This window comes from Acinonyx jubatus, chromosome B2 (assembly GCF_027475565.1).
Source record: "Acinonyx jubatus isolate Ajub_Pintada_27869175 chromosome B2, VMU_Ajub_asm_v1.0, whole genome shotgun sequence".
Classification (NCBI taxonomy): domain Eukaryota; kingdom Metazoa; phylum Chordata; class Mammalia; order Carnivora; family Felidae; genus Acinonyx; species Acinonyx jubatus.
Window position 1 is genome coordinate 5,778,961 of NC_069385.1, and position 14,449 is coordinate 5,793,409.

The window sequence follows — 14,449 nt, forward strand, 5'->3', positions numbered from 1 at the left end:
GTCATGAAGGGACTTTGTAGACAGAATTAAGGTTACTAGTCAACTGACCACAGGCCCCATGTAACCACACGGGCCCTTAAAGCAGAAAAGGAAGGCAGATGAGATGTGGCAGAAGGGGAGTCAGAGATACTGGAAGCAAGAGAAAGACATGATCGGCCATTGCTGACTTTGAAGATGAGGGGGCCATGAACTAGGGAAGGTGGGCAGCCTCTACAAGTTGAGAGCTACCCTCTGTTGACAAACAGCCAGGAAACAAGGACCCCAGTCCTACAACGACCTGGAACTGATTTCTGCCAACAACCGGGATGAGCTTCGAAGTGGATCTTTCTCGAGCACGTCTGTAAGAATTCAGCGTGGCTGACATCTTGATTTCAGTCTTGTTGGAATCCGATCATATTCCCCCACCAAACCCACTGGACTTCTGATCTACAGACCAGTAATATAATGGGTGGGTGCTGTTTAAGCTGTTAGGTAAGTAGTAGTATGCTACGGTAGGAACAGAAAACAAATATATCATCCATCATACCCCTCTCTTCAGCAAATATTTACTGAACCCTGGAACTGCCAGGAACTGTTCTTAAGCTAGTGATAAAGCAGTGACAAAGAAGCAAAAGTCCCTGCCTTCATGGAATTTCCATTCTAGTAACGATACTGAGATATGAAAAAAGACCCCAGCTTCTGGCATTTTGGTCCCAGTAGGTCTACTAGATTAGAGAAAGACTGGGTCTGTTAGGCTGCCCTGGTGATGGAGAAGACACCAGATGGTGTTCTGCCCTTCATGGCCCGTATCATATGTATTTGGGTGGGCTCTCAAATCCACTCGGTTGGTAGCTTCAGGACTAATAATCTCAAATACTCTTTGGCTGGGTTTGTAAATACAATACACATACCATAATGCAGTCTTCAGCAAGGATTTAGCACACATTACATACAAAGGTGTTCCTAGCAAAGATTCAGCAAAAATTGCTCATAAAATTCTAAGAGACAGCTGATAACAATATTTGGTGACTATAGTTAACAACATCGTGTTGTGTATTTGAAAGTTGCTAAGAGTAGGTCTTAAAAGTTTTCATCACAAGGGGAAAAAAAGGTAATTATATGGGTGATAGATGTTAAGTGAATTTATTGTAGTAATTATTTAGCAAAATACATTAAATCGTTGTGTTGTACACCTGAAACTTACACATATGTGTCAATTATATATCAATAAAACTAAAAACAAAACAAAAACCAGATCAAAACACAAAACAAAACCCAAACCCCCTCCCCAAAAATAATATTTGGAGGTTGCCTGCATAGAGAGAGTCTTCTCAGGATTTTCCCAGGAATGGATAGTGTGCAGTGAGGACTAAGGAAGGGGACATTCCCATTCTTCTCAAAGAAGTAAATTATGATAGGTGATTTGAAACTTTGTTCTATTTCTTCACTGTTTCATTTACTAAGACAAGGCACTACACCTGAGCACCCCCGTCTTGCTGTCTGAACCATCTCAATGGTCTACCACCACATCTGGTCTTATTCTTCCAAATCCATGCCCTGACCTCAGGGTCAAGGTATTGAAGAGTGCAGAAGGTGAGGGCGAATGGTCATGAGGACTGACAGCTGGCTTTTTGCTTCAGGGTACCCGAAACCACCTTTACTCTCCCGGTCTGCTGTGGAGGTGCCCGTTGATTCACACACGTGGGGTAAGGCTGCGAGGAAGTCCGCGGCGGATTTGACAAATGGAAAATGGCTGCATGCAGCACCCTTTTAATCTCTTAAGGATTTCTAGGAGACTTCGCTATGTTGGCATATAGTAAGCACTCAAGAACTTCTTTTTCAACGAGGCAATGAATATGTATGACGTGGTCCTCTGTTCGACATCTCTTAAATAGCCAGTAAAAACCACATTGCGCTCTAAGCTTTTGAAGTTAGCCTGGTGCATTTGTTGTTCTAGAGGTAGTGAGACCAGCCTGAAGGTGAGAGCAAGAAGGCCCAGCATTCCTCAGCAATAACAGAAAGGTTGGCGGGTGTATAAATAAAGGTGCATGCCAGCAGGTTTTGACGGACCTGGGACCACGCTCCTTTTCCTCATTCCACCGTTGCCTAACATCTTCGTGGAAGTTGCTTCTGAAATTTTAGTTGTTCATCACAAAAGTATGAATCTTGTACTGCTTCTCTTTGAGTATCATCATTCTGTATTTACAGATTTGAGGAAACTTTGAAAGGATAACATATATTCCACTGTTTCTAGACAGACCCACATTCGCATTCATCTGATTAAGTGGTTGTTTACGACATTTATAATATATAAACACACTCACATACAAGCATGTATAATATTCACTGATTTCTGCTAGAAGAACTACAAACTTCTCAAAACCCTTTCTGTGCGTAAATAAATATCCAACTTGCCTACAGGTAGAAACAAAGCTGAAAATAGCGGGAGATTACTGGGTGCTAATCCTGTTATTATGACCCAATTACATTCTTGCTTGAAAATGTTAGTATTGTATTAATAATTAGCTTTTTAGAGGCTGATAAAGATCACTTCAAGGCTTAAATAAAGTTTCAGATAAATGCAGGTTTACTTGGGGGAAGCAGTGGCGAAGGTGTAAGAGGCATGTAAAATCTAAGCGTCGCTGAATGGAGAGTCATGTTTGGTTCACCACCATCTCAAAATGGATGTAAATGGGCTCACAGAAAGCTCATGTTAAAGTACTGTATTTCAAGGGGGAGAAAAGCAAATTGATCTTGGAAGGAACCGAAGAGAGTTTAGTCATAACAGCATTGCCACCATTACTTTTTTCTTTATTACTCGGAACATTAGTTCAAGATGTACCAGAGAATACAATACAGAAAGCAGGCAGGCAAAGGAATGTCAATACTATTTGCAATTTTTCTAAGGAAATATGTCCATTATATTTTTCAATCCTTCTTCATCGATGGTTCGGCTTATGCTGAGCTATATACATTCCATGCTGTCAGTGTGAAAAATATAGATTTTTGAGGAAGACAATAAAAACGGAAAGCTGATTTCACACTAAGCGGAAAATTCCTCCTACAGTTTTGTGTTTGGCTCAAGGGAACCAGCACCGGTGTGTCAGGGAGTTGAAGTAGGGCTCCCCACTTCCAGTGGCCTGGGCACGTCGTCAGCAGCAGGTCTGCAGGAGTATTAGGGGGCCAGGTCCCCAGCTGGACAGAGGAGGGCTTCTAAACCGAGCCCATATGGGGGGAGAAGACAATGAGAATTCTTTGAAGGGCGCTCTCTCTGTGCTCTGCTGGTAGAACCATCTGGAGAGCCCTGAACGTGTTCCCAGCAGTGGGGCAAAATGAAATCCTGGGGCTCCGTCATGGTTGAGGATCCAGTAGAGCCTGGACAGGAGAACTGAGGGCCTGGGCTTGCACCCCTAGAGTTTTTGGTGCCCAAGATGGGCAAGTATATTTTTCGCACAGGAGGGGGTGCCAATGTGGGGTCATTTCCGGCCTGTGTAACAGTGCTTCCCTGAAGCACTGGGATCCTGGGCACAAGAAGCTGAGGGCAGTGCGGGGAAACTTGGCCTAGTTGAGGGAAGAGGAAGGCTGAGGGCGGAGAACATTCTGGATGGAGAGTGACTGCCCCGGGGCAAGGATCACTGAGGACCTGCCAGCCATGTTTCCCAGGACAGAATCTGCCTTAACCGGCACCTGGCCCAGGGAGTGGGTGTGATGCCACCTCAGGGAAGCATCAGGTTGAAGAGCTGCCCCTCTCCTCACCGTCATCGGCTGCCCCAGCCTGGCAAGCTATGGGACAGGACCTCTGGAGACAAGATGGTGGAGGATGATGACGCACCTGTAGAGAAATGGAAGGGAAATCACCCCACTCCTGGTTTCCACTGCAAGCTTCCAGCACAGAGCAGATTGCCGCGGGGGGAGTGGAGAACATCTGAGGGCAAATTAAGTTCAGAGTTTTGATCAATCTGTTAGAGAAATGATTCTAAACATTGAAATTGTGTGACTCAAAGTGCCTTTGATCTTATGAGTGAGTAGAACAATTAAGGCCCCTGTTAAGTTTTATGCAGCCAGGGAAAGGCTCCCCCACTGAATAAGGCTTAGTTTTTGTCTCCAATTCCTTTTAAACTTGCCTTTTAATTATGTCATGAATAGTGACTATTCAACGTAACAATTACACTGGTGACATTCTTATTTTCTCTGCAATGTCCGCATAGAGACCGCTAAAAAGTCATTTGTTGGTACTGGTGGAAGATTTGCATATAAAGGAAAATGAGAATGAGGACTTAATTATCTACAAATCCATAGATGATATTTTAGGTGATTTAAAAAGCACAAATTATGATCTGGCCGAATATAGGAGTCTCCTTAAATTAAAGCTTCAGAAATCACTACGCACTTTCCTGCCCAGATTAAGTTAAACTTTCTGTTTGCAAAAATAGAAAAGAACACTGTTTTCTCTTGGGCGAATATTTGCATGCTTGCTCATTTGGGGCCCATCTTGAGCTTTTAAATACATTAAAGCATATTATACAGATTTCTCTCGGCATGTCTTAAAGGCCTTTGCTGAATTGGTGGAAATCTCCTATTCAGCAATGTGCCAGCGTCAGGCTAGCAGTGGGGATGTACCGGCCAAGGACTGCGAACCAGCTGGAAGCACATCCTTCTGTGTGTTGATCTTTTCCGGACTACCTCAGAGTGGGTGTGAGGGCTGACGGCACACAAATTCCGAACGTGGTTTGGCAGGTTGAGCAAACAGCCAGTTGTCCCCACCCTCTCCCTGCCTCTGGGCCCAGGCAGCTAGATGAGGAGAGAGACAGAGGACAGAATCTATACAGCAGGAGAGATGTTAGCAAACCCTAGGGGGGGAGAGCAATTTGTTCTGCTAGTCACAGCCAGGTCAGGGAAGCTTCCGGAGAGGACATGATGTCTGAGTTCACTTCTGGAGGAAAAAATGTGTGCTAGCTCCTGAGAGTCCCTGGACTGGGATTAGGATGCTCACTCAAGGTCAAGCCCATGGGTGTAGGACACACGGCCCACTCCAGCAAGAAGGCAGTGGGGCCCAGACGGCCCCTTTCTTTCTGCACAAACAGCAGCCGTGTTACAGCAGGTTAGAAATGATTAATGGGGCTTACCTATGCAAGCCCTTCTAGGTAACACCGAACTTGACATAATCTGGGACTAGGGTGATGCTCCCGGGGCATGGGTGACTTGTCTGCAATTTGGTGTTCTGTTGACAGTCTGACCCCTTTAGGTAAAGTTACCCAGGGGGTTGGAGGGGAGGCGCTGTAGCTAATGCAAGTGAGCCCAGAATGTGCAGGATGCAAGGCAGACGCTAAGATTCGGAAGGATTCACACAGAGAAGCTGCGATTATAAAAGCCATTTACAAACTGAAAGGAGTATCTGTCTTGGAAAACGGTTGGGATTTCAACAGACCATTAGGGCAGGCAATTTTCAGTCAACCTCCAGATTAGGCCTTTGGATTAGAGAAATACTCCAACCCTTTTCTGAAATGACATGAGGAATCCAGAGAAGGAACTAAAACTATCCACCTGGGGGAGGAGGAGTTGAACAGTGAAAGTTTCTCTCTGATGGAATACTTCCGCGAGTAGGGACGATTAACATCCAGAAAACAAATTTCGTATTGTGTTTCTGACTGCTGGTCTATAAAAAAAGATATTGATTCTTGGAAATTTATGTTGCTCCTAATCACCTTGCCAAATCATCATATTAATTCTAATAGATTTCACTTAATTTTCTCCGAAGGACCGCCCACAACCACATCGATACAGTTTTCTCCACAACCTGTGAGGCAGGCAGTAGACGCCGTGTCTCCCTACTGCCTGCTGGTTTGCAGAGCTCACGTGACTTCACTCACGTTCCCTCCTCCCTTCCCCTCACGTCATGCCACTGCCACCCCACAGAGTGACCCCCTCGCCGTTCCCTGCAGGTCAACGAGCTCTTTCCCGTCTTCCAAGCAAACTGCTTTCCAAGTTAAGGAGACTGAGGCACAGAGTGGTTGTATAGCCAGCAAAGGTCACACAGCTGGTTAACCTCAAGCCAGGGTTCAAACCCAAGAAACCGGATGCCAGAGGCTTTGCTCTTAAACACTATCCTCTTTCTTGTGTTTCCATGTACTGTTCTACCTGTCCTTGTGCACAGTCACGAAGTGGCCCGACCCCTTGCCCCACAGGCTGGACAGGGATGAGAACGTGTGTGAGTGGTGCAGTGCACCGCCCTGGGTGGGTCCCAGGGTCCTCCGGAAGGCTGGTGGCAGCAGCCCCCTTGCGTGATTCCGGGGTTCCCATGGTAGCACCCCGAGTCGGGAAGCATTTGCTTCCCCTCTTGGCTTAGTTTGCAGCATTACCGAAGGAAGACGAGATCAGTTCCTTGCCACCTCCTGTGCTCACGCTTTCTTAGATCCTTTCTTAACTAAACAAACCCTTTTTGCTGAAAGGAAAAGGAGTAGCACTCGTGGAAAGTGGGAGTCCACAGTCAGTTATGACAACTGCAAGGGAGTGGAAGGCTTGCAAAACCTCTAACTTTGCTTAGAAGGACGGGATTTGCATCTCCACGCACCCTGGGAGAGAGGTATACAGTCTGTCCTGGGCCGAATAGTGTCCTCCCAAATTCATATCCTTTCTGGAACCTCCGAATGTGGCCTTATTTGGAAATCGGGTCATTGAGATGTAATTAGTTGAGATGAGGTCACACTGGACTAGGGTGGGCCCTTAACCCAACCTTTACAAGGACTTCTGTGCTTTTCAGAAGGGAAGAGACACAGAGACAGACACCCAGGGGAAAAGGTCACGTGCAGGTGGAGGAAGCGACTGGAGTGGTGCATCCATGAGTCAAGGTAGGGGCGAGAAGAGAGGCATGGAATGGATTCTTCCCTAGACACTTGGAGAGCGTGGCCCTACTGGCCTTGAGTTCTGGCCTCCAGAACTGTGAGACAACTCATTTGTTTTTTAAGTCTCCCAGTTTGGGCAGCCCTGAGAAACTAATACACAGCCTTCACAACTGGATTCTGATTTTCTTGGTCATCAGGCTGCCAGGTCGTGTATTTCTAGATACGGATAGACAACTCTGAGAATAACTTTTGCCTCTTGGCAGATGCGACCAGGGAGGTCCATAAGAAGGACAGATACAGGGGCAATTTCTAGTATGTGCCTGCCCCTAAAATGGGCTTCTTACAAGTGAATTGGGTTAAAAAAAAACCCAAGAAACCTTGAACGAAGCAGTATGAGTGAAGAGAAAATTTATTCAGCAAGCATTTGTAGATTTCAAAATGGTAAGGCCATCTGACAGGCTGAGCACATGCAAGGTGCATCTGTGAGGGCAGAGAAGTCTTGACTTTTCTTAGGATGCTTTGTCCCCTAGGGCTGCTCTCAGACAACCACAGAGCCATCGGTGTTTGCAGATATGTGGGTCCTCCCTCCCCACCCCCGGAGATTTGGAAAGCTGTGCTTATAAAAATGAATGCTTGGAAGAAAAAGGGACCTTGAATTCGAAGAAATGAAAGTTGAGGGGTAAGGAAAGTTTTATATATATTTTTTGAAGGCCTGCTATTTGGGAAAGGGATTAGACATTCAGTGTGCTTTAGATTAGACAGGTAAGTTGGATAGAATATTAGACATAGACTTCAATTCAGTGTAGGACGTGCCTTTCCTTTCAGAAGTAGAATGGGTTACTTCGTGAAATAGTGAAGCTACTAACTTAGGACAGAACTGAATAAGCGAGTGAGTATTGGTCATGCAGATTGGGTTAGCATATCAATTCAACACAAATACCTACTAAGCACCTAATTCTTCTAAGTGTGCTATACCCAGTCTGCACAGGAGAAAGGAAACTCAATGTGAACATTTTGACCTTGTAGAACTTATGGCGGAATAGGGTAGTTGAGTAAATTGGAGACAGGTGCAGACCAAAGGGCCCCTATATGCATCTTCCAGCTTTGTTATGATCCTAGGATTCTCATTAGAGCAACTAGTAAAATCTGAGCAGAGGAAGAACCCAGAAGAGATTAGATATGCACACGATTGTTCTAAATCTAACTTGCAGGAATGGGGGGCGGGACAGTAGTTGTAATCTGTTCCTTAATAAGTTTAGGACATTCAATTGGCTTCAAATCTAATAAACCTAATGATTTCAAAGAAACTTTGAAGTAAATTTCTAAAATATAAATCACACTCAAAATTGGACAGAATCCCACAGGGAATAAACCTCGATTCCAAAATTAAAATTAAAGCTCTGTGAAATAACCTTTATGTAAGTCAATTATGAAACAAAAAACAAAGACTTTTTTGGTACACAATCAGCCCCCAAAAGTTCATCAACATTAAAAAAATCTTTTTAACGTTTGTTTATGTTTGAGGGAAAGGGAGAGAGACAGCACAAACAGGGGAGGGGCAGAGAGAGAGGGAGACGCAGAATCTGAAGCAGGCTCCAGGCTCTGAGCGGTCAGCACAGAGCCCCACATGGGGCTCGAACTCACAAACTGAGATCATGACCTGAGCTGCAGTCGGACGCTTAACTAACTGAACCATCCAGGCAACCCTCAACATGTTAAAGAACCATTGAGACTAGGTTCCACTGGGCTCACAGAAACTCTGGGAGAATTTGAATCAGGTTAATTGAGAACACCTAGGTTTCCATCAGAAGTTGTTCTAAGTGACTACCAGCAGAAATCAACTGTTTCTGGCTTTTACAAACGACTTAAACTTCAGGGTCAAAGAGTTGGTACAAATACTCTGAAATATTGCAAATTTACTGCATTCTCATCACCTATAGGTTTTAATGTGTCTGAATTTGAACTGCAATTTTTAAATCCCTCTTTTCATAGACTTTAATTAGTCTGTAGTGGCATACAGTCTATAACTATCCTAGGAAAAACCTACACGTGAGGGGCCATGTTTGATTTCCACATCCACATAAACACGTCATTTCATTACTCTATCTACTTTCACGTGTTCCATGACATATACTCATGGTGCTATTTGAATTGCTGATGCCTGGAGTCTCTGAACTGTTTCAGGACTATTGGTGCCGTTGGAAACAAAGGAACCAAAATTAGGATTGCCTCCAGAAAGCAGAGTGATTGGATAGCTGTAATCTGCTGGCAGAGCCCCATATTTTAGCTATAAATGTTTTAATGCCATTTATTGTTTCATGCTTCTCAAATGCAATACACTGCACCATTAATTTTGTAGTTTCATCTCTGGAAGCTATAAATCGAACATTCCTATTGTCTTAATTTTCTGTAACCTTTAATAACATTTGCGAAAGAACACAGGGAGGAAGAAATTGCTATTATAGAAATTCTTCCTTCTCTTTCACCCAAAGCAGTGGCTGGAAAAACAGCATGGTTTAGATATCCAAAATCCATTGTTTCGAATTAAGGAAAACAAGATCAAACTTAGACCCTACTTCAGATCCTCCAAAGAGGATACTGATGCAGGGGCCCCTTGTTTGTGGCACTCAAGCTTGTCTTTTCCAAATGTGATTTTCTCCAAAACATCAGTCACATATTCGAGCTTAAAGATTATGTCAGGAAGAGATGGATTTGAAAACCAGTTATTCTTGAATGAATCCCAGGGTCCTTAACTCACTTGGTCACCCACCTGGCATTTGGCAGGGGAAAGCTGAATCCTTTGAGGCAAAGGGATTGCCCCAGCTGGGGAACCACGAGTCTGTGTGTGTTCACAGCCAGGCTCATGGAAGGGCCAAGGGGAGGAGTTCCACAACCACGGTCAAAAACATTCAACCGTCTATTCATGGTGCGATACAGTAATTTTATAGTGCTGCAATGTTTATATAGAATATCATAATAATATGTGTAATACTGTACCTCTATATAATGTTGTATGATAATCATGGCTATCTCATTCATATCATGGCTGTATGTGAAGCGCCTACGGACACATTATCTTGAATTGTCACGTCAACCCTACCGAAAAAGGTGCTATTATCTTTTACACAGATGACTTAGAAGAATCTAAAAGAAATTTAAACGCAGAGAAGTTCCGTGATTTGTGTCTTCTGACTCTAAGATGCTACTCTATTCCACATTGTAATTGGCATCTTTAGACTTCTGTTGTTTTCATAACTGTTGAAAGTTAGCCTCATTAAACCCTGTAAAAAATAACAGTCATAAAGAGATACACAAAGCCACGCTCTCTCTTAGGGCAGGAATAGTCTTGTGGGTCTTGCCGTAAGTTTTAGCACCTACAGAAGTGTCGACTGGGGCTGCCAGCCCCGTCTGCTCCTTCCTGCGGTCGCTTCCCTGTGGTCCCCTGGGAAGACTCCAAGCTGGGGTGCCTGACAGCCCGTGCTTGCTTCAATGTTTGTCCGGCCCTTATCCACTCAGCCCACTGCTCGTCTCCAACAAAGTCCATGTGACATTAAAATAGGCCAGAAATTACGAAAAAGGACGAGTTAGTAGAATTAAGCTAAAGCTTGCACTTTGAGGGAATGCTGACAGAGGATGGGGTCGTTATAGTTGAAGGACTATTCTCTGTTTCAATCTTTCCTTCTTTCTGTCATTTGTATCTGGTCTCATTCTAAAAAATATATATTTTGTGATGGGACTGTTTGTTTTGATCTGAGTTTAACAAGACATTGACTTATGTGAAAGTAGGAAAAAGTGGAAACAGAACTCTATGTGTGGAATTGTTTTATTTATTTAAAAAAAAATTTTTTTTTAACATTTATTTATTTTTGAGACAGAGAGAGACAGAGCACGAGACAGGCCAGAGAGAGAGGGAGACACAGAATCTGAAGCAGGCTCCAGGCTCTGAGCTGTCAGCACAGAGCCTGATGCGGGGCTCGAACTCACGGACTGTGAGATCGTGACCTGAGTGAAGTCGGACGTTCAACCAACTGAGCCACCCAGGCGCCCCTGGAATTGTTTTAAATACACTGAAATTAAGGATGAATTTTTTTCTAATGTTACATGCTGTAAATTGCTACTACATTTTTTTTATAAACACAACTGTTACTAAAGACATCTGCTGAAATAAAATAAGTATATATAGTTCTGTGAATATGAATATCCATAATTATAAAACGGGATTTACTAAACTATGTATTACAGTTAAATTATTTCTATCCTAAAAACACTATTGTAATTGGAAATCTTACGTATGCTCCTTCTGGTAGAACTGGATCTTTGGCAATATAGCCACTTTGAAGAATAGTTTTAAGTTTTATAGCCAGAATGCTCCAATTTTGTAACATGACCCTCTGGAAATACAGCTTACTGCATTCTGGCTTTGTACTGACAGGTTTCTAAAATAAGTAGAAAATGAGGCTAAAGCTGATATTTTTTCCCCCTCAAATTTCAGAGAGATATTAAGCAGAAAAATAGTTGAATGTGGAATCACTGGTGCATGCATTTAGGAATGTTCCAAAATAATTAACCTTGTTTGGGACCAATTAAGGCCATGGTATAAACTATAAATTCTCACATTGATAAAATCTAAATAGGGATATATTCCTAAAGCTAATTACTTCTTTTGTTAAGGATGTGAACATCTGTGAGTTAAAGCATTAAATAAAGAGTATGAGAAAGATGTAGAAACCAACTGCTTTTGTTTAATAATCTAGAGATTTATCTCTTTGTGGTGGCTTAACTTCTTCTTCTTTACAGGTTTCCTGGAGGATGATGGAGATTCTCATTGTCTTTCTTCTTGTGTTTTTTTTATTACATTTTTGAAGTTTATTTATTTATTTTGAGAGAGAGAGAGCTACAAGGGGAGGGGCAGTGAGGGAGAGAATCCCAAGCTCTGTCAGCACAGAACGTGATGCGGGTTTGAACTCATGAACTGTGAGATCGTGACCTGAGCTGAAACCAAGAAGTGGATGCTTAACCGACTGAGCCACCCAGGTGCCTCCTTTTTCTTCTTTTATACGGTACATAACGATGCTTAGATTTGAGTTGTACATTCTGCTGTGGGACCCAAAGGCATTAACACAGTGTTGTAGTGCCTCCTGCTCCTACTCAAGTGAGGGAAGGCAGATGTGTTGGTGACCATCGTCCATGATGGTCAGGTACAGAAGCAGATGATTATATATGAGAGAAGTTACAGAGGGGCAACTTTTATGATGAAAACTCAGACATAGTAATAGTACTTTCCCCACAGGTTTCCATGAGGATTACCAGAAAACACTTGCTAATCACACTCTTCAAAAGTGTTACCTACAACCGAGACTTTGGGGGTGGTTGTTCCTTGATTCTTCCAGTGTTTAAGTAATTCTCTCTCTCTCTCTTTCTCTCTCTCTCTCTCATCTCTATTTCTATCATCTTTATCTCTATCATCTCCATGTCTCTCTCAAGTTAACTAGAGGCTAAATACGATGGATGAACTCAGCACCTCTTTTATGAACCATAATTGAACAATGTTTGCACGTTGAATCATTCTATAACTTCATGGATATTCGATGCCACTCTCCAGTAAAACTATGAATTCTGAATCAAAAATATTTAAACAAGCATTTTCCATAAAGTAGAAATGCTGTTACTAAAACTATTAGTTTGTTAGGTCATAAGGGATTCAATTACCAACACCTAGTTTTTAGTTTCCTGAAAGAGTAACCAACTTGTCTAAATGTCCACGGTAAGTCTACTGCCATTCAGAGGTTGTGGAATGGATATTAACTTACTCCATTCTTACACTTCCATAACTCCAGGTGAAGTCCTTGTAACCAAATATGTCTAATATTGAGTATATCAGTAGGTCCTACTATTGAAATACAGCTTAAGACTTTCTGAGAATTCCATGATTTGCCTAAGTAACGAGACTTTTAGTAGCAATTTATGAACAATGTAAAAAATAGTGCTTCCAAACAAAGGAGTTGTATGTGGCAGGAACACTCAGTTTTGTTGCTTGATTTTTTTCTTGTATGTACATAAGCAGATCATGTCACAAAATTTTCATGCAGTGTTCCGCTAAATTGCTAACTTATTTACATAGCTGTCAGGAATTAACTTCAAATGTTGACTTATGCTATGCATATAAGAAGTATGGAAATTCAAAGTTAGCAACATAAAAGAAAATTAGAGTCACATCCTTTCAAAGAGGCATAAAAGGAAAATCACACTCTCAATGAACAAATATACATCCACTGTCTGCCAACCGATCACCACAACTTGCTAGTGCCTTTGTTAGGGTAGAGCAGATTCATGTGAGCTCATCAGTGCTTTCCAAAGCTTATAGAATTATTAAAACAAATAAATGTATCAGTACACATGCATTTATAATCAGCACTCACCATCAACTAGATTATCTATTTTCTATTTTTTTTAGAAATGAGAGAACATATATTAAAACTTCCCAAGCCACACGTATCATATTTTAACGACATTGCTTTAAAAATTCATCTTAAGCCAATTAATAAAAACTGCAATTTTAACAGAGTATCTAAAGGTAGAATTACTACCAAGAGAAAGGACAAACTCAAAACCTACTAATGTAGTCACAAGACTATTAAAAAAACTTTACAATTTAATTATTGGAAGATTATAGAACTGCTTCAGCGCTTCTGTACTGAGTAAGTAAGCTGTACGTGTGAGGTGTAATAAATGAAATTGTTAATTTTACTGTTTCCCTAGGGAGTAGTAGGGGAAGAGTGGGAGTTACACTATTTAGATCTCCAAATGGATCTTGGTTTATAAGCAATAATAAATCCTAAATGTGTTGCTAATTAACTCTACTTCAAACCACTCCCTTTTTTTTAGGGCTTAAAAGACATTTGACTCCTGGGATCACTCACCATTCATATTCTTAAAGATGTTCAGGATGGGGAGGATTTGACGGTAATAGGGCACCAAAGCTTCACCCACCATCTCAGCTGACACAGCCAGATGTTGGAGGACTTTGAGGGTGACGCAAATGACCTGTCGATTTCGAAGATTCAAGGCATCTATACGGTAGGAAAGGGAACAAGCCGAAAATAAAAAGCATTAATTTCTACAACGTGAAGGTGAGTCGATTCATAGACCACGTCATTGAAATGTACTCTGTTAGCTGGGTGAAACTTTATTATTAGAATTTTGAATGATGCACTGTAGCCTTTCATGTTATAAGCAAGATCTTGTTTGTGTGTTTTTTGTTCTTCCTGCTTTTGCTGATTCTTCACCAAGCCTAAGAAAGCCGCTCTTCGTCCTTCACAGAAGAGGCTGGTGATGGACAGGTGGCATGAAAGATAAAAGATCAGTTAGGGTCGCTGGGGTTAAAGGGCTCCCATGAAGGTTGACAGACACATTTCTATGCAACAACCCTTTCCAGTTAACAACCGTGCGATTCTTAAAACCATTACCAGGAAACAAACATTTATTTGGGAAGGAAGGACTGGGTGTGGTACGTGTGAGTAGAAACTATCGGTCAGTTAACAAACACTGACAACGTTCCTCACAGAAGTAAACATCAAGCGACTATATTTAGACTCTTAAGAAAGCAGGAAAGAAAAGCGAAAATTTTA

The 14,449-nt window shown here is 42.2% G+C and overlaps 1 protein-coding gene across 1 annotated transcript in view; it reads right to left on the minus strand.

Moving 5' to 3' along the window:
* The window catches only part of PACRG (parkin coregulated), a 504,113-nt gene that overhangs the window by 192,769 nt on the left and 296,895 nt on the right, over positions 1–14,449 (minus strand). Inside the window, exon 4 of the mRNA XM_015083259.3 lies at positions 13,742–13,891. Coding sequence (XP_014938745.1) covers positions 13,742–13,891 — 150 coding nt within the window. The remainder of the gene's footprint in view (positions 1–13,741; positions 13,892–14,449) is intronic.